This window comes from Lycium barbarum, chromosome 8 (genome assembly GCF_019175385.1).
Source record: "Lycium barbarum isolate Lr01 chromosome 8, ASM1917538v2, whole genome shotgun sequence".
NCBI classification, from domain to species: Eukaryota; Viridiplantae; Streptophyta; class Magnoliopsida; order Solanales; family Solanaceae; genus Lycium; species Lycium barbarum.
Window position 1 is genome coordinate 119,461,995 of NC_083344.1, and position 24,420 is coordinate 119,486,414.

General features: G+C 34.6%; 1 protein-coding gene and 1 long non-coding RNA gene across 2 annotated transcripts; both read left to right on the top strand.

Annotated features, from left to right (window-relative positions):
• Positions 1 to 15,504: 15,504 nt before the first annotated feature.
• LOC132605355 (uncharacterized) lies at positions 15,505 to 17,394 on the top strand. Its single transcript, XR_009569155.1, has 2 exons — positions 15,505 to 15,730; positions 17,065 to 17,394. It is a non-coding gene; the product is annotated as an uncharacterized LOC132605355 (long non-coding RNA).
• Positions 17,395 to 22,058: 4,664 nt separating this feature from the next.
• Positions 22,059 to 23,899, top strand: LOC132606929 (uncharacterized). The gene is made up of 2 exons (XM_060320610.1): positions 22,059 to 23,313; positions 23,640 to 23,899. Exon 1 carries the CDS (start codon positions 22,059 to 22,061, stop codon positions 22,590 to 22,592), a length of 534 nt encoding a protein of 177 aa, XP_060176593.1. The 3' UTR covers positions 22,593 to 23,313; positions 23,640 to 23,899.
• Positions 23,900 to 24,420: the final 521 nt, after the last annotated feature.

Sequence of the window (24,420 nt, forward strand, 5' to 3'; positions counted from 1 at the left end):
GCCCTATTTATTGTTTATTGCTGCTATTATTACTATCATGTTGTTTTGCTTGGAAAATGGGCCTAATTCGCAGGAGGAACAAGTGGGAATCAGGTTCTGGGGGGGAACATCAATTCTGGGTTTGTTATTATAAAAGAGGAGGTATTACGCCCCGAACCATGGCCTGGACGTAACATATCACTCAATGCCTGACTGCATGTGACCAAGCGAACCAACCGGCTTGTTGAATCAGCATGTGATATCAAAACATACTAAATGCGAAAATAATGAATAGGTCTGTAAGTCTGAATAAGTAGCCAACAAGGCTAACAGAAAAGCCTGTTAAACATCTGGCTGACTGCATTATAGTTTGTGAAGCCTCTAAAGAATACAAAAAATCCTAGTTGTTTGCCGGGACGAGGCCCCCGGCATACCTGACTAACTGAACTACTAAAAAGACTGCAAAAGGGATAATGCCCTGAAAGACTGGGGCCCACCAATAACTGATATGAGATGTCTTAGCAAACAGAGTTGTCAACTTGTAAATCGTTACTTGCATTGCGAGATGCAAGCCTCGGGCAAAAAAATACGTTAGCACATTTGAATTGACTGGTATGTAAAATTAACTGAAAGAAAGAACTATAAGTACTGATAACTAATAACTTAAGTGAACAAGAAAAGTAACGATAGGAATAGTTCCTATTCTAAATGGAGAATCACCTGTTTAACTGAAAAACATAGTTTGCGGCCTCAGGCACGATATATGTGCACAAATCTATGGCCTCGGGCCCAAGTATGCGTATACATAACTGTGTCCTTAGACCCAAAATACAGGTGCTCAACATCAAACAATTTACCTTAAAAAAACTGAGAATCATGCTGAAAGGTACCACACTGACATACTGAGCAATGATTTACTAAGACATATATTCATCAACTGATTATGAGAACTGAAGTTTAACTGTTCATAACATGCTGGATATTCTAGATTGGGACTCATGGGTATCAAATACAAATTTGGATTGATTACGTACTGAGCTCACGACGTTCGAAATAAAAATCATGAATGAATTATGAAACTAGAGAATAAAAGTTCTGTAACTATTCAAAGAACTAAGCCTAACTATATTATTGAGGCAATTAGTAACATTGTAAAGAACGTTGCATAGGGAGAATCATTAACTTTCCCAAACGTAGAGAGTTAGCCTCACATACATTAACTTCCTGCTTTTGAGCATAAAACAACATTTGTCAACCCTTTCAACTTTACTCTATAACAATACAAGTTAAAGGGATTCCATATTAGCAATAATATCCATGTTTTGGTCATGTAAGCATTTTATCAAACACTTGATGGGCATAAAGCTCCACAATCTCCATTAATTGTGTTTTTTCACCCAATTACTCAAGCTTTTACTTCTAGGTGATTCTACAATCTCAAATAAATATAATTAATATCATTCTTCCTCACCCATACGATTACAACAACCCTCGGTTAATAATCCAAACCATGTAATATTTTATACATTTCTTACTATCTAACCCATTAGCTTATCTATCAAGAACATAGAGTCCATAATCACCAATTCAAAGCTATAATATATTGGAATAAGAAAGTCTTACATACCTTAATCTCTCCAAAACACTCAGAGAAGAATCCGTAAATTATGAACTTGAATCCTTGAGAAGGGTTTTCTTGAGAACATTAGGATTGTAGAGTGGAATCTTGTTAACAATCCATAAATGGGTGTTAATCCTTGCTAATATGATGGAATGATACTTGGATTTGAGGAAGGACTCACCTTAGGAGGTTTGGAGAAGTTTTTGGGTCTTTTCTCCTCAAAAAGTTGGCCAAAGATTAAATAGAATGAAGTTTTAAGAAAATTTCATGTTTTGGGTCTTTATAGTCATGCACGACCTGCAAGACACAGATGTGACCTGATGGAGGCAGCCCAAATGCAGATGGTGATAGTAAGATGTGATTTTTGCTGCTCAATATATGAAACGCAGGTTGAGCCGCAGGTTGGACTTGCATTTCACAGATTAGTAAAACTGTCATAACTTTTTCTTCGAATGTCAGTTTGAGCTCCACCATATATCGTTCGAAAGGTATTTCAAAGGGCTACAACTTTCATGCTTTGAGTTTTCTCAAATTCTCAATGAATTATCCCTAAATCGGTCTGGAATGCAGACCTTCTGTAAACTTAGCCGATTCTATCGAATCTTAAGCACCTCACTATTTTCCATCTTGTGATGATCATATCTCTTTGGTCCAATCTCGGATTGGACTGGTCCTTATATGGTTGGAAAGGTATTTCTACGTACTACAACTTTTGTTGAGGGCACTTGCCTAAATTCTCAACTAATAAATGGGTTATGGCTGCCCGAAGTAGGCCACTCATCCACTTTCATAAAAAGGTGAAACCTTCTAATTTTTGTTTTTCTCTCTTAAACCGAGTCAAGCCTAAGTTTGAAAACTCGAGATGTTACAGGGGGAGTTGATAAGATATGCTATTTTGTGTTTTGATAATGTGACAAACTTTAGAGGAACTAGATAGGGACCAAGTACTTGATCAGGTCCCCTGGAAGTCAACAAGTCAACTCTATAGCTGTAAAGCTGCAATACTGTACCATTGGCAGAATCGCAGCAGCACAGCTGCAGTTTGCTACAGGCCAAACCAATGGTTGAATTGTCCCTATCCATTATCACATGATCCTCACATGCTCCCCAATGGAAATACAACATGTTACATTGCTAAACCTAACACTTAAAAATCTGAAAAACACAATTCTCTCAAGTGCTAACCGCCACTACACTCCAGGTCTTGTCAAGAACAAAACTGTTACAAACAAAAGGACCGGATCTCAAAACTGAAGATGTCTTGAGTCCTTAGGTTTTTTTAGATTTGTCTCTTTGTCCTTTACTTGTACTCCTACTCTACTTTCAAGTAGTGTTGTTGTACGATAGATTTCAACTTTTGTTGTGTTGTTTTTCTTGGCTAGAGTTAGTTAAGATTTGTAGCTTTGCAATAGAGTTATTGTAAAGGACTTACAATAGGGCTATTGTAAAGGGTGAGGGATTAAGAGTTTAATTCCTAGGTTTTAAGAGTTGTAATCTAAAGTTACTTTGTTAGTGAAGTTGAAATCCTATTCTGGTGGGTGGTGATTTTTAATCCCTTGAGCAAGGTATTTTCACGTAAACATCTTGTGCAAATTTACTTTCTGTCCTTTATCTGAGGGAACTGATGGAGAACCTGGTTCTCTATATTGGTTGGTGGACTCATAATTTACATCACATAGCAAGTTGAATACAACACCCTGTTCAACACAAGAGGGAAGTCATATTACACCACATTGCATAAAAAGCAAAACATTTATATATGGCTCATTTCAGTCAATACTTAAGCCACCATCTTATCTGTCCTCTCTTGATTTATTTTCCTATAGGGAACAAATATATATCAAGTGATACGGTTAACAATTAGGCAGGGTTTGGGCATTGCATCATCCATTTTGCTCCTCATCCCCTGATGAAACAAGAAAAATACTAGGTTGCTGTCTTGTCAAATAGTCTCTCTATTTTTAAATAATAAGTGACTGAGACTCCCTTACAGATGCTAAAGTTTAGTCTTTCAGTTCTAGGAGACACCATAACCATTAATTTTGCAATGTCGATCTATTGCAGTTCATCCCATTAAGAAGGTTCTTTATTTCATGGATAGCCGATAATCTTCAATTACAAGGAATCAGTGCTGCACTCGTGTCACCTGGCAAACACCATACTGTACTCTTGCACCAATTTATACACCTGCAAGTCCAGCATTTATTTTGCTTGTTACTAAGACTTTTGCAGTTCTTGTCAGTTATGGAGGGTGTCATTGATTTGTCTTATTCTACAATCCTACTAATGTTAAGCACTAGAATTTTAAACGAAAAATTCTAGAACTATTAGCGAACATACTTTTATTCTCAAACAGAAAAGATAAAAAGAAGAATATGTTGTTAGAGATTAAATACTTGTCTTCACGTCGCCATTGGTTTTCTTCGCGAGTACATACAAGATGAGTCTTTTTAATTTGAAACCCAGAGAATTTTCATACTAACAAAAGCAGCCTAAAAAATTTCAGAATAATATTTTGAAGTGCTTTTTTCCCCACGTATCTTTGTGTTCTCAAGGGGATCTCACCGTGTCAGCTCCTAAAATGATTACAACGGTTCAATTAATTCTTAAGACTAAATTCCCTTTTTCAAGACCAAAGTTCTCATAACTTTCAGGCTAAATATACATCCAAAGGTAATTATTGATAGGGTAATTATGTTCAAGTCTATTTCGTTCATTTCTTCATCTTCTTATATATCATATGTAGTTTTTAATGCTCGAGAAATGCACCAAACACTTTACATGCACTCTTTTATGACGGACGCTATGCAACTCTCTTTTGCTGAGATAAATACTTTGTAATAGCATTTTATCATAATAACAAAACATATGTGAGAGATAAGCAGAGTGAGACTGAAACCAGCAGGGAAGTATGCATAAAAGGGGGGCCACATATTATCTTTGCGGCCAAAACGCCCTGCTCTACAAATCCGATGCAAGTATACCTCATGATCTGGCTCTGATGGACTCTCATGTCTCACAGGGAGATCATAATTAACCACCAAATTAACATGTAGACAGATTGCAATAGCTTTTAGGATTGTCTAAATGTTAGCTAGGGGTAGGCGTTCGATTCTTCGGTTATCTTCGGTTTGGTTATTTGGTTTTCGATTTTTTAGAAATGTATACCGAACACCAAACTGAATTAGTTCGGTTCAGTTGGGTTTTTTGGGTAGGGGCCTCATTGAGAATTACTGCTGCTGCAATGCAGAGTCCATGGTTTCCCTTACCATTTGCAAGGGCCATAGAGACTAGAGTACTGCTGCTGCCTGCTAACATATTTAGGATTTTTGATAAGATGTTTTAAAATGCCTCCACCATATAACCACTAGAGTGCAAACTTCATCCAAATAAGGCCAGCAAGCAGCCTCTAACGAGCAAACAAACAACAGCCTGTAACAAGCAAACAAACAGCAGCCAACAATAGCTGTTGGAATTTCATCATCTTCCACAAACTCAAATTTACAGAGAAGATTGAAAGAAAATAGAAAAGAAAGAGAAGATTGAAAGAAAAGAAAGAAATGGTCTTGCACAGTGTTTTCAAAGACCCAGACACGCGACAAGATGAAGTGGGAAAAAGGGACACCTGTCAACATACAAAAATAGGGATTAGAAATTAGACATAAATTAATTTCAGTTTTGCATTTATTTTAGTCACATTGTATAGGGAATAATATTGTACAGGTGGCAAAGTTTAATAAGTTAGCTTATACAAGTTTGTTAGAGTAGATTCCTTTTGCTATGTTTATATATGTACACTGTGCACAATGAAAAACAGAGAGAAAATTTCCAAATCTGCTTTAATTTATTGTTTCATTTTCAGCATGGTATCATAGCAGGGATAAACATCCTGCTAATTTCCAGATCTTCTCTTCACTGTTTTAATTCACATTTCATTATTTATTTATTTTTTCTTGAATTTTAAATTTCTGCTAAGACTCCTTTGATTCTTATTCCATCATGAGTAATGAATCAACTGAGGTAGCTAAGGTGGCTGAATCCAAGTTAATGGATTCCGGTCACCTCTATTATCTTCATTCATTAGATTTCCCTGGTATGAATCTGGTGAACTTCACTTTTGATGGCAAAGGGTATGGAGGCTGGCGTAGGTCAGTTCTCATTGCTTTATCAGCCAAAAATAAAATAGCTTTTATAGATGGCACATGTAAAGAACCTGCTATTGATTTCATAGATCACAAATTGTGGAGCAGGTGTAATGACATGGTGTTGTCTTGGCTCTTAAATTCACTTTCAAAAGAAATTTCTGATAGTGTGATATACTCAAAAACTGCTAAAGCTTTATGGACAGACCTTGAAGAAAGGTTTGGTCAATCAAATGGGGCTAAATTATACAATCTCCAAAAGGAACTGAGTGATTTAGTTCAGGGATCTAATGATATAGCAACATATTTTACCAAATTGAAGAAACTTTGGGATGAATTAGACACTCTTAATGCTGACATAAACTGTGGGTGTAACTGCAGCTGTGGAGGAAAGGACAAACTCACCAAATCTATACAAGATGAGAGACTTATGCATTTTCTGATGGGTCTAAATGATTCATATGCATCAGTTAGAGGAAATATGTTGATTATCTCACCTCTCCCTAATGTGAATGTGGCCTATTCTATCTTAATTCAAGATGAAAAACAAAGGGAGGTCTATGTAAATCAACAGCACCCTGGTGAATCATCTTCTTTTTTGGCAATAAACCAACACAAATATACACCCTATGATCAGCCCATTCAAAAAATTTCTAATTATGATCAGTATAACCAGAAACATGGAAACTATGAGCAAAGAGGGAAAGGGAAGTTTGATGCAAGAAAGAACAACCTGATTTGCTCACATTGCAAGAAACCTGGTCATAGTATAGACAAGTGTTATAGGATTGTGGGCTTCCCTGCAGATTTTAAATTCACAAAGACAAGAAGAAATCAGACTTTGGCACATGGTAATGCAGTGATTGCTGAAGAGAAACACAATGACTATGCAGGGAACAATCAACAATTTTCACAGGAGCAGTTCAGTCAATTGGTTCATCTTTTGCAACAAGTTAAAGTTAGCCAATCAGGTCCTACAAATTCAGATGCAGAAGTTGTTGCCAACAGTGTAATATGCTGTGGTATAACTAATCTTTTACACCATATCCTATCTTGTTTTGCTCATATTAAATTCAATTCCTGGATCATTGACTCAGGGGAAACCCAACATATGGCTTTTGACACCTCAATCTTCTTTAATCTGACTCCTTTTCTTACACCTTTAAGTGTTAATATACCAAATTCACAAAAGGTTATAGTCACTCACAAAGGGAGTATCAAAGTTTTACCAGATCTTATTCTAGAAAATGTGCTCTTAGTTCCTGATTTTAATTATAATCTTCTCTCTGTTAACAGACTTTGTCAGCAATATAAATGTCATCTAATGTTCTCTTCCACAAATTGTGTCTTTCAGGCCCCTTCCATGAAGAGGCCTCAGGTTCTTGGTGAATGTCATGGAGGTCTCTATCTACTCAAATCTGCCAGCACTAAGTCCAGCCATCAACAACATAGTCTTCTTAATTTTCCAAGTTTTAAGAAAAATGATGTTGTTCCTACTTTTAATTCTGTTATTTCAGTTCCTAAGAAAGATGTTAGTTTACCTTTTTCCAATTCAGTAGTAGCTAAGCAAGTTGCTGTAACTCTATGGCACAAGAGATTGGGCCACTTACCCTATTCATCAATGAAAAATATCAAGTCAGTTTCTGCTTCTATTCATTGTCATTCTGAACTTCCTTGTGATATTTGTCCTTTAGCAAGACAAGCAAGATTACCTTATAAATCAAGTTCTATTAAAACCAAATCCATTTTTGAACTCATTCACATTGACACATGGGGACCCTATAAAACAGCTACTTATGATGGATTTAAGTACTTCTTGACCATTGTAGATGATTATAGTAGAGGAACTTGGACCTACTTATTGACTACCAAAAGCAATGCTTTCTTCATTCTTAAAGCCTTCCTCAAAATGGTAGAAAGACAATTCAATACTCAAGTTAAAATCATTAGGTCTGATAATGCCTTAGAATTAGGAAGCAGTCATAGCACCTCTGAATTTTTTAAAACTCAAGGGATTTTACATCAAACTTCATGTGTAGGAACACCTCAACAAAACGGAATTGTAGAAAGAAAGCATCGACATCTTCTTGAAACTTGTAGAGCTTTAATGTATCAATCAAAAGTTCTTGTTTCTTTTTGGGGAGATTATCTCCTCACTGCTACTAGTTTAATAAATAGATTCCCTTCTAGTGTCCTACAGTTCAAAACTCCATATGAAATCTTATATAATCAGCCACCATCCTATGAGTTTCTAAGAACTTTTGGTTGTTTATGCTATGTTTCAACTTTTCCAAGTCATAGATCAAAATTAGAACCTAGAGCTATTAAAGGGATTTTTCTTGGTTATCCCACTGGAAAGAAAGGCTACAAAATCATGGACCTCAGCACTAAGAAAATCTTATTTTCCAGAAATGTAGTCTTTCATGAACATTCATTCCCTTTCTCTACTCATTCTAGTCCTCCACCTATTTTTCCTCATATTTTTAACCCCACTCAATAATCATATCAACCCTCAGAATCTTCTTCAGACTTTGATGTCTCACATCCTGATCTCTTCCCTGATTCTCCCTCTTTTTCTCCTACTATTTCACCATCTATCGTAGAATCCCCTATTTCTGACCAATCCTCTCCTTCATCTGTCCTCCCTCTTAACAACACTCCTTCACCTATTCCTCCTCCCGCTATAGAATCAACTCCTCACCCTTCTCCTATTCCTCCACCTCCACAAAATATTTTATCTACAATATCTACTACTAAATCAGGCAGACCAACTCACACCCCATCTTATCTGAAAGATTATTATTACAATGCTGTCTTCCTTACCAACTTCACTTCTTATTTTATCCCAGCTGTTCATCCTCAAACTCTACCCTTCTCAGCCCTTTCTATGACTAATCAGCACCTACTCAATTCTATTTCAAACATCACAGAACCCACAAGTTATAAACAAGCAGTATTACACCCTGGTTGGCAACAGGCAAGGTCCACTGAATTTAAAGCTTTAATTGCCAACAAGACTTGGGATGTTATGGAACTACCTATGGGACATAAGGCTTTAGCATGCAAGTGGGTCTACAAGGTCAAAAACAGGTCAGATGGGAGTTTATAAAGACTCAAGGCTAGGTTTGTGATAAGAAGGGATTCGCAAATAGAGGGAATTGACTATACTGAGACCTTTTCTCCAGTGGTTAAAATGATAACTATCAGATGCTTGTTTACTGTAACAGTCAAGAGAGACTGGCCATCTATCAACTAGATGTAAACAACGCTTTTCTTCATGATGAATTAAATGAAGAATTTTACATGAGGTTTCCCCCTGGAATGCAGCCTCCTAATCCTAATTTGGTTTGTCGATTAAGGAAATCTCTCTATGGTCTCAAACAGGCATCAAGGCAGTGGTATTCAAGATTAATTGTAGCCTTAAACTTCAAAGGATATGTTTCTTCCTTAAATGATTACTCTTTTTTTTTATAAAAAGGACAGGGATTTCATCTCTTTGGTTGCAGTTTACGTTGATGACATATTAATGACAGGCAACAATCCTACTGAACTATCTTCCCTTAAGCAATTTTTGGACTCTGAATTCAAAGTAAAGGGCTTGGGGAAAGTTCATTTCTTTTGGGCATGGAAGTCATTCGTGAACCACAAGGCATTATTTTGTGTCAAAAGAAATACACCTTGGAGTTATTGGCTGAATTTGAAACTCAAGCCTCTGCTGCTGTCAACTCTCCTCTAGATCCCACTCACAAGCTCAAATCTGATGAGGGTGACCTTCTTCTTGATCCCACTGTTTACAGACGTCTGTTAGGAAAATTAAATTTCCTAACTCACACACGCCCAGATCTGTCTTTTGCCGTTCATCATCTCAGTCAATTCATGTCCAAGCCTCGTATTCCTCATTTCTTAGCTGCATTACGGGTCATTCGATATCTTACACTTGCTCCTAGCCAAGGACTTTTCTTCTCCAGTTCACCTTCACTCGATCTCTTGGCTTTTTGTGACTCGGACTGAGGTTCATACCCTGACTCTCGTCGATCTGTGAGTGGGTTTTACATCACTCTTGGGGGTTCTCCTATTAGTTGGAAATCGAAAAAACAACCATCAATTTCTTTATCCTCCGCTGAAGCGGAGTATAGATCTATGCGACGAGTTGTTGGGGAACTAACCTGGTTGGTCCGTCTACTTGATGATTTCTCCGTTTCACCGTCGTTGCCAGTTCCACTACATTCCGACAGTCAATCGGCGATCCACATCGTGAAAAACCCAGTTTTTCACGAACGAACCAAGCATGTCGAATTAGATTGCCATTTCGTTCGCCAACAGTACCTCTCTGGCTTGATCTCTTTATCTTTTGTTCTCTCTTCATCTCAACTCGCCGATATCTTCACCAAGCCGTTGACCAGACCTTCGCACTTCTGTGTTCTTCGCAAGTTGGGTGTCGCACAGCTCCCCTCCACCTTGAGGGGGGTGTTGGAATTTCATCATCTTCCACAAACTCAAATTTACAGAGAAGATTGAAAGAAAAGAGAAAAGAAAGAGAAAATTGAAAGAAAAGAAAGAAATGGTCTTGCACAGTGTTTTCAAAGACCCAGATACGCGGCAAGATGAAGTGGGAAAAAGGGACACCTGTCAACATACAAAAATAAGGATTAGAAATTAGACATAAATTAATTTCAGTTTTGCATTTATTTTAGTCACATTGTATAGGGAATAATATTGTACAGGTGGCAAAGTTTAATAGGTTAGCTTATACAAGTTTGTTAGAGTAGATTCCTTTTGCTATGTATATATACGTACACTGTGCACAATGAAAAACAGAGAGAAAATTTCCAAATCTGCTTTAATTTATTGTTTCATTTTCAGCAATAGCTGTAAGAAATCAACAATAGAGTTTATCAATGAAAATCATCTTTTAGCTCTCTTAGTATAGCTTAGCTTAGGTAAGTTTTCAGCTAGATGTTAGCTTAAATTCCACACAGCAACACAATATGGACACCATTACACCACCATTATTCAGAAACCAAAAATTAAGAACAAAACAAAGGTAGTACTAGTATTTATATCGGACCTGAATAGCCAATTCTCTGGTTGGACAAATACAGAAGTGGCTTCTACTCCCATACGAGCGCACATTAATCTAATTGAAATCAGGAAATAAGGAGGAAGGATGCCACAATGTTTAGCTATTGCCGATCCCCAAGATGCCTTTGGTTGTTGTTCACACCTGATCCACCGTCTGCACTTACTGCATTCACTCCAGGAAATTGAAACAGGAATTGTAACCTCCCGATCTACTATAGAGTAGTCAGCCTCACGCTGTGCCTGACTGGCGAGTCTGCCGTCTCTACGGCTTTCCCTTTTTCGGGCTGCTTCGAGTGCCGATCTTCGCTTGGGACGGCTCCGATCCGAGGCTCTACCATGGCTTTTCATTGCTTTTTCCCAGGGTCTTTTATCGTATCACGCGCCTATCATCAAGCAATCGGGAGAGGCGCCGAATACATAGACTTGAGAGGTAGCTAGCTTTGGATCAATCCGACTCAACATCCCAAGCACAAAGCAAGTAGTTTTACCAGAACCAATTAGATTCTTGAACGGTGGCATACAAAATCATTTTTTTGATTTTTTCCTGATCAAAGAGTTATAGGCAAACTAATTCAGGAAAATTCAGGAACCGTGGCGTTCAAATCATTTTTCTTGAATTTTGCTGGGACGCTCAAACTTATCTCTACATATAATCCCTTCAACAGCTCCGGAGATAAGTTCAAATCTCAAATCTCTTTGCTGATTTGTACAAAGTGTCACCAGACGTAACCTATATCATTGATTAAATGAGATTTTTACAAAAATATACAAACCAACATAATGTATTACACCTACATAGCCATATTTTCAGTTCACATTTGCATAACCAACTTATTTTTCTTGCAACTGTGCTTATACACACGGTATACAACATTATACACTTACGGTAAATAAAGTGTGCACCTTGTTTAAAAGTGTATAATAGTGTATAAGAAGTGTTTAAGAAAAAACTGGACTAAATCAGGTAATTAAAGGAAAACTGGGCCAAACGGGGTAAATATTATTTACCTGACCTTTTATATACATAAGTGTATGATACTGTATAAGAGAGGTTAAAGAGAACACTTAGCTAAACTGGGTAATTAAGGAAAAAACTGAGCTAAGTCAGGTAAATATTCTTTCCAAGTAGACACAGAGCTTAATTCTCCCTTGATTAAACCCTAATTTAGCAACAAGTATATATATAAGGAGATCAGTTTACTGAAGCTTCGAAAGAGTAGATAAATTAGAAAAAAGGAAAACTGGTGTATAGAGAAAAAAAGTTTTGAGGGCGTTTGGATCAGATGAGTTTGGAATAGGGAAAATTTCAGTTATAAATAATTTATGGGTCAAAATTACATAATCATAGTCCATTTTCAAATTACAAACCTACAACCCAATATTTCATGACACAACTTGAATATTCACCTTTATACAATAATATATAACTTTATACACCTACTGTAGACAATGTATACACCTTGTATAAAAATTTATATACAAATATATAATTTTATACATCTAAGATAAATAATGTATAAACCTTGTATAAAAGTGTATAATAATGTATAAGACTAGTAAAAATCTGAAGAGGAAAAAAATGGCTATAGCGGGTAATTGAAAAAAGATGAGCTAAAATGGGTAAATATTTTGCCATAATTAGCATACAGTGTAAAATTCCCTTTGGAATATTCAGATTTTTGACTTTTGGTTTTTTTAATATTTTTTGATCTAAAAGTAAGTGTTTAAAAATATAATATTTTTATCTTATCGAAACATCACAAAAAATGAAAAGAGCTTAAAACCCAATAACCAGTTGAAATAAATCAATCCAAGCCCCCCCCCCCCCCCTCCCGGCTTAGCCCTTTACACTTTGTTTACACGGTGCTTATGAAAAAAAAATTACTTTACTTATTTGTAAATATTACGCAATCTATTTCCTCTCTTTTAATTTATGTGAACCTATTTAACTGGGCATAAAACTTTAAAAAGAAGAGAACTTTAAAATTTATGCGGTTGAATGAGTCACATATATTGTGTGGTTATAAATCATTACATAAAGGCCAATTGTTCCAAATATAGAAAAAGACCATTCTTTTCTACACGAATTAATAAAAAAAAAATAGGTTTACATAAATTGAAACGGAAAAAGTATATATCATCATGTAATCGAGATAGTCCTTAATTTATTAATAAAATGATCATTTTAGTCTTACTGAATTTTAAGAGTAACAGGTGAAAATAGAAAATATTACGGAGCTGTCTTTAATTTTTACCCCATAGAAACACAGAGCGCATGTTTGGAAATCCACCCAGGTAATTGGAATCATTATTTTAAAAGGTAGTGTCAGGACTTGCCCCGAGGCTCGCCTAGGGGCAGGGCAGTGGCAAAATGCCCTGGGGCTAACGTGCGGGGCTTAGTTCCTATGAGGCTTACGCCCTAAGCGCCCAACCGTACGCCCTAAATACGCCTAACGCCCAACGCCCAGGGCTCGCCTAACAGTTCTTACACAAATTATATTTTAAATTCCTTAATTAAAATCATTCTCCCTCATAATTGTTTAACAAAATAATGATACTTAATAGTTTTTCATCTATAGAAATAGAAGATTGGGTGTAACTCATATAACAAGTCGTAGTATTGGATATTTACTATTTGAGAACGTCGTGAGGATGAATATCACTTATTTAAAAAAAAAAAAAACACATAGTGGAATTGTACATTTTCACTTGTCATTGGTCGTAAGTCCTATGTATCAGAATTATCATATAATTTTATTTTTTGTTCATGAAGAAGTTATGTTTTAATTGTAATATTGATAAATTTTATTGATTATTTGCTTATAGGAAGATAAAATGAATAGTATGATAGTAATAGTGTTTTAAGAAATTATGTTTTTTTCCATGTTTGAAAGTTAAAATGTTAGAATTGATTTGCATTTCATAATAGCTTTTATTTCATTGTATTGTTTATACTTGTAAAATTATGTTATATATAATTACAAGTTATAAGCGGTGTATAATGGATTGCTTTGATCATTTTTTTGTGAGGATGTGCGCCCCCCCCCCCCCCCCCCCCCCACACACATATATATATATATATATATATATATCATTTATTTACATTTTTTTTTATTTTTTTATTTAATTTTACCTATTTAAAAATATTTATTGTAATTATATTATTTTAAGAAATATTAAAAATTAAATACCCATGGGACTTACGCCCCGTGCCTCGAGGCGTATGTAAAGCGCCCCCGCCTTTTAAAACATTGATTGGAATTGAATGTAATTACACAGTTTGAGCAGGTAATTATATAGTCATGTGGGCACTGGGTGTAATTCCACTCTTCAGCTCTCCGGGGGGGAGAGGGGGGGGGGGGGGGGGGAGCTAAAAATTAAGTGTAATTACATCCTGTAATTATAGGGTTACTTTTTAGTTTTTTTTTTAATTTTATTTCTTTCCCTTTTTAATTTATTTTTTATTTCTATTATTTAATTTCTTTTTTATTTTATTTTAATTCCTTTTCTTTTCTATTTCTTATTTCTATTGTTTAATTTTATTTTTATTTTTACTTTTTAATTATTTTATTTTTGAAAATATTTTTTAAAGTATTCATATTTCATTAATTTCCTTTCTCATTCCGAACTTTTACTTCTTGTGTTTTCATGTAATTGCTCGTATCTTTTTAGTTTTTTATTTTATTCATTTAGCATAACCATGTTAGTATTCTAATTTTTGAAACTACATCTCTTAATATTAGAAAGAATGAGTCATTAACAAACTTGGCATATAATGAGTGACGTTATTAAAGTAGAATTTCATTGTGAATGAGGTTATAGACTTATATTTTCCCTTTCTTTTGAATTAAAGGAGTATTTACTTATATAACGTTGGAATTTGACATAAGAGTATTATGTTAAAAAAAAAAATCTTTTGGATTTTGAATTTAGGTTATATTTTTGATTTTAAAAATATTTGTTTTAGTACTATTGACTTGTTATTTCACATTACATGATGTATATTTTTCTTTTACAGTTGATAGAACTATTGTCAAAATTTTGAATAATGCTATGGCATTATATTTATAAATATTCTTTTTTTGTCAAACATTCATGATTTTCTCACAGAAAAAGGTATGCCTTTTTAAGTTTTATAATCAAATAAAATTAAAATATTATTAATTTTAAATTATATATCAATTATTTTTTACATTATTAGTTACAAATATATGATTATTAATTAACATATTTTCAAGAAACAATGTATTATTAAATAACTAGTTTAATATCATTTGTATATGCACATATTTTTTAAATATTAATTTTAATTTTTTATAATTAAATTTATTTTTAAATTAAACTAAATGTGTAATTACACATGTGCAACTAAACAACATGCTTGTAATTACACTGTAATTACATTCTGATAAATAAACAGATCGTTATAATTACAATACTGTGTAATTACTAGGCTGTGTAATTACTAGAGTAGTAATTATGCTAATTCCAATTATGAGGTGGCTTTCCAAACAGGCTCATAGGAAATTTCGCAAATAAATAAAGAAAGAAAGAGTATCTACATGGAAAGTAAATAAAACAACGGCATGTGTGAAAACAAATTAATAAAGAATAAAATAAAAGAGAAGAAGATATACATGGAAAGTAACGAAAATAAAGTTAGGCATGCAAAGTAAATAAATGAAGGAAATAAATGGGAGAAGAATCTGTTACAAGATTCACAAATATTATTTTTCTTAATTTGTTGGCTAAATTAGGCTATAAATAGGACACAAAGCAAATAAACATCATCATCAAACACCTACACAAATTACTTTCAAGTAGCTTATTGAGCGTTACACCAGATATTAAGATATGACTTCCAAAGTGTTGGCTTTTCTTCTCATCTTTATGATGATAGGACTCTGTAAGTCTTTTACTTGATTTGAAATTTCAGTAATTTTTTCGAAGTTCATTTTATAAAGTTTCTTGTGCTTGGATATGAAATTTATTTAGCTATTTGTATACTAAGGTAAAAGCCGCTGCTAAAAGAAGTAACAAATCGACCGAAAAATAGGTTAGAAAAAATAGATTTTAACAAAATCGATCACCACAGATTAATTTTTTTTGCTATAAAAATCGGAAAAGTTAAAAGATGACCGATGACCTTCGGAGGTTGGTTTTCTTTAAACCGGATCTTTTTTCATATTTTGGGAAATGCTGACCTCCCGAGGTCGATTTAAATATTTTTAAAAAATTATTTTGAAAAATCCACCTCCGGAGCGCTGTTTTATTTTTATTATTAATTTTTTTTTGCAAAATAGGTCGGTTTTTTAAGAAATAAAAAACTAAACAAACCAATCTTTGGAGGTCGGTCTTTTTCGTGAATGTTTTCTTGAAGACAATAAATTAAAGTGAAAATGTGGAAATATACCCCTCAACTTTGCGATTTAGAACAGATATACTCTTTGTTAAAAAGTGGTGCATATATAGGCCTGTTGTTACACAAATTGTGCATATAGCCTTTTCGCTGACAAAATTTTTGTAAAAAAATATTTAGCTTGTTTTTAATTAAACAAAATGGCACATGGCTTTAAAAAATGGGTAAACTTATTTTTTTTAAAGTCATGCAGACATTTTTTTAAATAAATCAGACCCGATCCACTGGAAAAAAAATTATCATGTGGATTTTAAAAGATAAGTCTACTAAAAATAAATGGGCAGACTTATTTTCCTTTTAAGCCAGGTGACGTTTTTTTAATTAAAAAATAAGCTAATTTTTTTTTTTAAAATTCTACAATGACAAGGGTATATTTGCACTATTTGTGTAACTACAGGGGTATGTATGCACCAACTTCTTTACAAGGGGTATATTTATTTTAAATCGCAAAGTTGAAAGGTATATTTGAATATTTGCGCTAAATTTTAAAAAACGGAAGTCTTACACCAACAAGGTTGATCTAGTGGTAGAAATGTATCCTACCATGGTCAAGACGGTAATCCATTTCCAGGATGGTGCATTTATAATTGGGTGATTTTAGAACCAACCTCTTGATGTTGGTTTTTTCATTTTTTTTTTTAAAGAAAAACCTACTTCACGAGGTCAGTATTTTGCGACCTCCTGAGGCCGCTTTCAAAAAGCAACCAAGGTTTTACCGACCTGCCTGTGAGGTCGATTTTTGGGTTGGTTTGGTTTTGACACTTTTTTTAGTAGTGAGCGTGTGTATTGTTAATAATAAATTATGACGTTTAATATTACAGGTGTTTCCCCAAAGGCCGAAGCAGTTGACATTCCCGAGTGTTGTTGCTCTTCAGACGCAGATTGTGCAGATTTATGTAAAGTCCCTGTCTATTACTGCAGTGCTCCATTGTGTCTTTGTGGGCATCAGCGGCCTCCTCAAGGTCAAATTGCAGAAACTACTGAAAGCATAAATTGAAGAATTAAAATTTCATGGACCGAAAATATAAAGGAACAATAAAAGTTGAGGTACTTTGATTTTCCTTTCAAAATATATAATTGGAATTCACTTCCAGTTTCTATGGAACTTGCAACAAGGCATTAGCCAAATAAGAAAAGCTTTTACTGTTTTATTCTTCTTGTCCTATGCGTTTCTTTTGATAGATATAATCCAGTTAGAAGCATATTTGCATGCTACAACCATATGTGCTTTGCAAAACATAGCCTTCTTTTTTCCTGTCTTAATTAACCAGTCATCTCAATTTAGCATATTCACATCCAAACTGTTATAGAGAGGTTTAGCCATAAAACGAATGAAATACTGAGCAGAATCGCTTATTATTTGCAACGAATAGCTACTACAGTACATTTTTCTTCTTCTTATGTAAGATTAATTAAGATGTAATTGTTTGCTGGAATAATTTGAAAAAAAAAAACAATGATTCCTGGCGTTGTGGATAGCTTAGATTAGCCGAACATAGAAAATACTAGATTTAACTCCTCTCCATTTTCCGCAACCTCTTATTTGGATGAGAGACACATATTATAATTTTAAATCAATGGTTGACATATAGTAAATTAAAGTTAAGCTTTAATCATGATTAGGATAATAGATACTTTATATATTTGCTCCCAAGATATGTGGCAATCCCACAATTCTAGCTACTTATTTTTTTTTAAAATTATATTACCATTTAAATTGTTCGAATATTCATGTATCTGATTGCTACATTAGATATGCCGTATATGCACGACTGCAGAAAAAAATAAATACAAACTCTAGTAAAAAAAATTTAACCAGGAGGATCCAAATTTATTTATTTATTTTGGAGGTTGGATCCAATTTTATTCTACCTGTCTTTAAACATGGGGATTCTTTTCCAAAGCATCCAAATTAGGCTAAAAACAATTTTTTATAGAGGTGAAATACTCCGCCCAGAGGCGAATCTAGGATTTGAAGGTGGCGGGTGCCACAATTTTCTTCAATGTACATCTTGGTAGGAACGTGTATTCGGGTCGGGTTCATCTCTTTTTAATTTATTCGGGTTAAATCAAGAAACAAACATAATTAGCATCTTAAACACGGAATCACACTCATTAACAACAAAAGTAAAATCAATATTTTCACCAAGGGACTTGCATCTCTTATATATATTAAAAAATGAATTTGCACAAGTAAAACAACATCTTCAATAAAGGAATTATGCCAATCAAAATAAGAAAAATAATAGAAAAACTCTTCAATAGTTAAATACATCCCATAAGTAAATATAGAATTAGGTAAACTACAAGTTCTAAAGAATAAATCATAAATTTCACGTTTTCCTAAGCAGTGCTTACAAAATTTTCATCACAATTTAACTAGTAAAGTGATTTAAATTGAATTTAACAATTATACAATAGCATAAATTTTTATAATACACTCCCTCCGTTCATTTTTATTTGTCCATTATACTAAAAATATATGTCTACATTTACTTGTAAGTTATATAGTTTGAAAAACCAAGACATAATTTATCATTTTATACCTATTCTACCCTTATTATTAAGCACTCCAATTCATTTCTCATTTTTTTGTTGTTTTTGCTTATTAAGTGTGTCCAAGTCAAATATAGACAGGTAAACATGGACGGAAGGAGAATAAACAAAAGAAATTATAAAAAAAAATGAATTTTGATCTCAATCCAAAATTTCCATTGAGACCCAAGTTTTTCAATTTAAATACTCACATATTTGAGATTAAGAGAAATACTTAATTTAAGGGATTTTGAAGTTTCTATTTGTATGTTCTCGCTAGAGATCACAAATAAAATAATAGAAAAGAGGAAAGGAAATATAAATGATTAAAAAAATAGAAAATTGGGAGAGCCGAAAAGGGAATTACTAGTACAAAGTAAGTAAAAAGCACAAAGAAAAACGGGAGTAAAAAAATGTTCAAGATAGATTCAAACTTGTGTATACCAGCCGTGACACCTTTCTCTAATTTAAGACCAGGGGTGGCAGAATCAAATATTTAACCTAATTTAAGCAAATTTCAACATAAGTATATAAAAAAATTTATTAATCTAGGGGGTGCCATGCCACCCCCACCCTTTAGGGTGGATCCGCCCCTAACTCCACCTGCTTGCGGATGAAATTTTACTCCTAGAAGAATTGACGCGACCGTCAAAGATTAAGAGTGTGTTTGGTACGGAGGAATTTTTTTTTTAATTTTCTTATGTTTGGTTGGTCAAAACGTCTTGAAAAATATATATATTTTTTTTTTTTAAAAAAACAAGTTCCTTGCAAATGAGGAAAATGATTTCCCTAATGGAAGTAGGGAAACAAGTTCCACAAATAACCTTACAAGTTTATAGACTCCTCCCTACCCACCCAACAGCCCAACCCCCTACCCATCGACCTTCCCACACCCTGCTACCCCTGACCCCACTCCCCACCCCATTCACCACCCCCTTAAACCACCACTACACCACCCAAACTACTTTTGAAAAGTGATAAAAGGGTAGCTATTTTTGCAAATTTGCATTTTCGCTCATTCTGCAAAAAATACATTTTTGCAAAATCGTCATTTTATGTCACTTATCAAAAAATGGTCAATTTACGAAAATAACCATTTTATGTGTCATTTTTAAAAAATTAATTAGTTTACAAACTTAGTCACTTTTTGGGTTATCTTTCAAAGTGCAAAGTATTTATTTTTTTGTTGTCTTAGAAAAAGGTCACTTGCAAAGGTATGCACACATTGGTTATCTTATAAAAATAACCACTTTGTGAAAGTAGTATCTGTTTCAAAATGCAGGGTGGAGGTGGGGGGGGGGGGGGGGGGAGGAATAGGAGGTGAGAGGTTATGAGTTGGGGGGTTGAAGGTGCGTGTGGTTAGGGGGTTGAATTGATATTTCCATCAAATCAAGCACTAAAAGAATATGTTCCACATCCAATCAAACACAACTAACTAAATAAGGAGGAAAATCACTTATTTTCCGAGGAATCATTTTCTAAAAAAACACACCCTAAAAGAAATGTTTACTTGAGGCAAGTAAGAAGAGAACCCCCCTCCCCCGCGCCCCCCAAAAAAGAGGATGATACACGACAAAAATTTACTCATGGCAAGTAAGAACATTTTTTCGAATATATACAGGGAGAATATAATGTACAACTAAAGTTGTAGGATTGTAAAAAATATTTTAGGAGCAAATATATGAAAGTAATTAATTATTCTAATCATGATTAGAGTTTATTTTAGTTAATTAAATTTTAGCCAATAAATTTAGAATATAACATGCGTCTCTAATCGAAGTAAATATCTCAAAAGGTAACTCAACTTAATGAATTTATCTAGTAAAATCATTTTTTTTTAAATTTTGTATCGACAAAATCACTTAACTACGTATTAATTTATTTTTTAAAACGTCATATATGCCAAAAAAAGTCACCAGAAAATCCACTTTAAATATTAACTATTTTCTTATATAAAATTTTGGGACCGTCCTTAGGTTTGAGGCCTATTTCTCCTGTACCCTTCCTAGAAGGTGGTAGGAGAGGTGGGTACTCTTTTAGTTTTGATATTTGTTCGGCTTTGTTTGTATTGGAACGGTTTTGTAGGTGGTAATAATATTTTACAGTTTACTGCCAAAAAAAAAAAAAAATGTGGCACCAAGACCATATTGAGATATATAAAACACCCATTTGTGTCAACCCAAATGGCTCAACGTGCTTTTTTCCCTATACCCAGAGTAAAACGGATTTAATATAAATGGGTCAACCATACTTCGTTTATTCCGAGTTATTTTTCAATATGGGATGCGTTGACGATTACGATACGATCAATTAAAATGGGTGTTTAATATAAAAGGACCACCACAATTCAAATATTCATCTTTCAGAATTTAGTTGGGATTTCTACACTCTATGATAATTAGGAAAAATTAAGTACCTGTTTTAGCCCAGTTTTAATATTTTACCCGACTTAGCCATCATTATGTCGGCAATGATCTCTAGAGATATGCTTGTATCCAGATGCCTATCTCGTTGGCCATTGCAAGGAAGTAAAAGCTGGACAAGTCCGACCCATTTCTGGCTCAATCATGAGCAATCCATTCCCATCATCTATAGAGCTTGGTGGGAGAATCAGTTGGGCATGGAGCTCCTCTGTTTTTATGTTTTTCTTTATGGAGTTTTCATGGCGGAGAAAGATGGCTATGTGTATCCATGATAGGTTTCTTAGCTATTTTTCACGGTGGTCTTGGGTGTATTTGTTAAATTACTAAAGAGATTGTCATCAAAAGTTGATGAAGGATTTGAGGAAGAAGACTTTATAACCAAAAGTGGAATGTCAAGTAATAATCATATGGACTTGTCTTCGTTGGGCTCACAACAACAACTAGAAAGTTTGGGCTTACCAAAACAATGCAAAGATTGGGCCCAACGAAATAAGAGGGGCGGCAGAAGCAAGATTCAGCCCAGAAAACCCAACAGAGGAGAAATGGAATTAAATCAATAAGAGCCATTGAAAGTTGACAAAATAAATCTGGCCATTGATTTAGTACAACTGTACATATAGGAAATTTCCTAGCAATGAGTAGAGTGAAATCTGTTATAGTACTAGCCAATAGGAGATAGACAAAATGTATAGGAATAATTAGTTTTCTATTTTTTTTAATACACTTGTATATATACATGTTCCTATTTCAATGAATACACTAGAAGAAAATTCTCTACACAGTATCCTTTTATGGTATCAGAGCAAGGTTCGACAATTCTTCTGCTAAATCCCTGATACTGTGATCAATTCATCACAATGGCAAATACCCAAAACATTGAAACAACTGATTCTTCTAATCACACTGGAAACACAGGAAATGCCCAGATCAATACCAGCAGAAGCACCATAGATGCTTATCACCCCTATTTTCTTCACTCTTCTGACTCTCCAGGAATGGCCCTTATCAATAACCCTTTTGATGGCAAGGGTTACCAAGATTGGAAGAGAACAATTCTCATAGCCTTGTCTGCTAAAAACAAGCTGGGTTTCATCTCAGGATCAAATGTTGCTCCTTCAACAGATTTTGCAGACCATCAACTTTGGAGCAGGTGTAATGATATGGTAACCTCCTGGTTGCTCAACTCTCTGTCAAAGGAAATAGGAGACAGTGTCATTTATTCAAGAACTGCCAAAGAGTTATGGGTCAGTTTGGAGCACAGATTTGGCCAGTCTAATGGGGCCAAACTTTATCATGTACAAAAGCAACTAAGTGGTTTAGTACAAGGAACATCTAATGTTGCTGGATACTTTACTAAATTAAAAAGGCTATGGGATGAAATTGAGTCATAGAATGAAAATGTCAAGTGTAGTTGTTTGTGCATTTGTGAAGGGAGACATAAACTACAGAAATCACTTAAAGATGAGAGACTCATTCAATTCCTTATGGGATTGAATAATGTCTACTCACAAGCAAGAGGAAATATACATATGTTAAACCTTCTTACTAACATCAACCATGCCTACTCACTTCTTTTACAGGATGAAAATCAAAGGGAAGTGTATGTGAATCCCCAAGTTTCAAGTGACTCTTTAACTTTTATGGTCAATAGGCAAGCACAAGTACCACAGAGAAACTTCAGGCCACAACAAAAGAATGTTCGAAACTATCAAAGGCAAGGAGGAAACAATCAGAGAAGTGGAAACACCTTCCAAAGGGCAGGTAATCCTAATGGACCAGTCTTCAAAGTCAAGAAATCAAAATACAATCCCAATGCTACTTGCACTTACTGCAAAAAGACAGGACATTATGTGGAAGATTGCTAGAGGCTTATTGGTTTTCCTGAGGACTTTCAGGTCACTAAGGTCAGAGGAAATGGTGTAAAAGCGGAGGAAGGTTTTGAGGAGACAAACAAGATGCACACCCCTGCAAATACCCAGTATCTTGGAGGCTATGCCAAGCAGTTTAGTGATGATCAATACAGTCAAATCAAGCAGATGATTCAGCAAGCAAAGCTAGGAGATGTGGCAGGAACATCAGGAACATCTGAGTTTAATGCTAATGCCATAGCTGGTACTGTTCCTAAATACTTTAGCACAAGTTTCTCAGCTTTCAACACTAACTCCTGGATCATTGACTCAGGAGCATCTGAGCACATGTGTTTTGATGCTAATGTTTTCCTATCTCTAATGCCTCTTGATAAGCCTCTAAGTATAAATTTGCCCAATTTTCATAAGATAACAGTCACTCATATAGGTCAGGTTAATATTCTTCTCAACATTGTTTTAAAAAATGTTCTTCATGTGCCTAGCTTTAGGTACAGTCTATTCTCAGTTCATAAGTTCTGTCACCAACTTACTTGTACGCTCTTCTTTACAACTATTGGTTGTTACTTGCAGGCCCCTTTGATGAAGAGGGGACAAGTTTTTGGTGAATCTTCAGAGGGACTCTACCTCATTAAGCCTAAGAGTGTCAAGCCAAGTCTGCTGCCTAGTTCAAATGTTTCTTTACCTTTCTTAGAGAATAAGAGTTTTGTAGTCTCTAGTTCAGTTTCAAATTTTGTCCCTGTTTGTACTAGTGCAATATCTAATGTAAGACTGTGGCATAACAGACTAGGGCATTTGCCCATTTCATCAATGAAAAGTTTAAGTTTCATTTCTACACTTTCCAGTTTTGATTGGTTCTGTGAAATTTGTCCTTTGGCTAAGCAATCAAGATTATCCTTCTCTTTGAGTCAAATCTCTACTAAATCTATTTTTAGTTTGATTCATATTGATACTTGGGGACCCTATATGGTTCCCACATATAATAACTACAGATATTTTATCACCATAGTGGATGATTTTAGTAGAGCAACCTGGACATGTTTACTCAGTAACAAGGGAAATGCTTTTATAGTGGTGCAAAATTTCTTAAAAATGGTGGAGAGACAATTCAAAACAAAGGTACAGACAATAAGATCCGACAATGCTATGGAACTAGGGAAGAGCAATATGCTTCAAGTTTTCTTAAATCTGAAGGAGTCATACATCAAACATCATATATTGCCACACCTCAACAAAACGGAGTTGTTGAGAGGAAGCATAGGCATCTTCTTGAGATTGCAAGAGCCTTGCTTTTTCAATATAAGGTACCTATCATCTATTGGGGAGAATGCATCATGACTGCAGCTTATTTGAT

Excerpts from the sequence above, each read along its gene's own strand:
- LOC132606929 (XM_060320610.1), top strand. The coding sequence starts at position 22,059 with ATGGCAAATACCCAAAACATTGAAACAACTGATTCTTCTAATCACACT.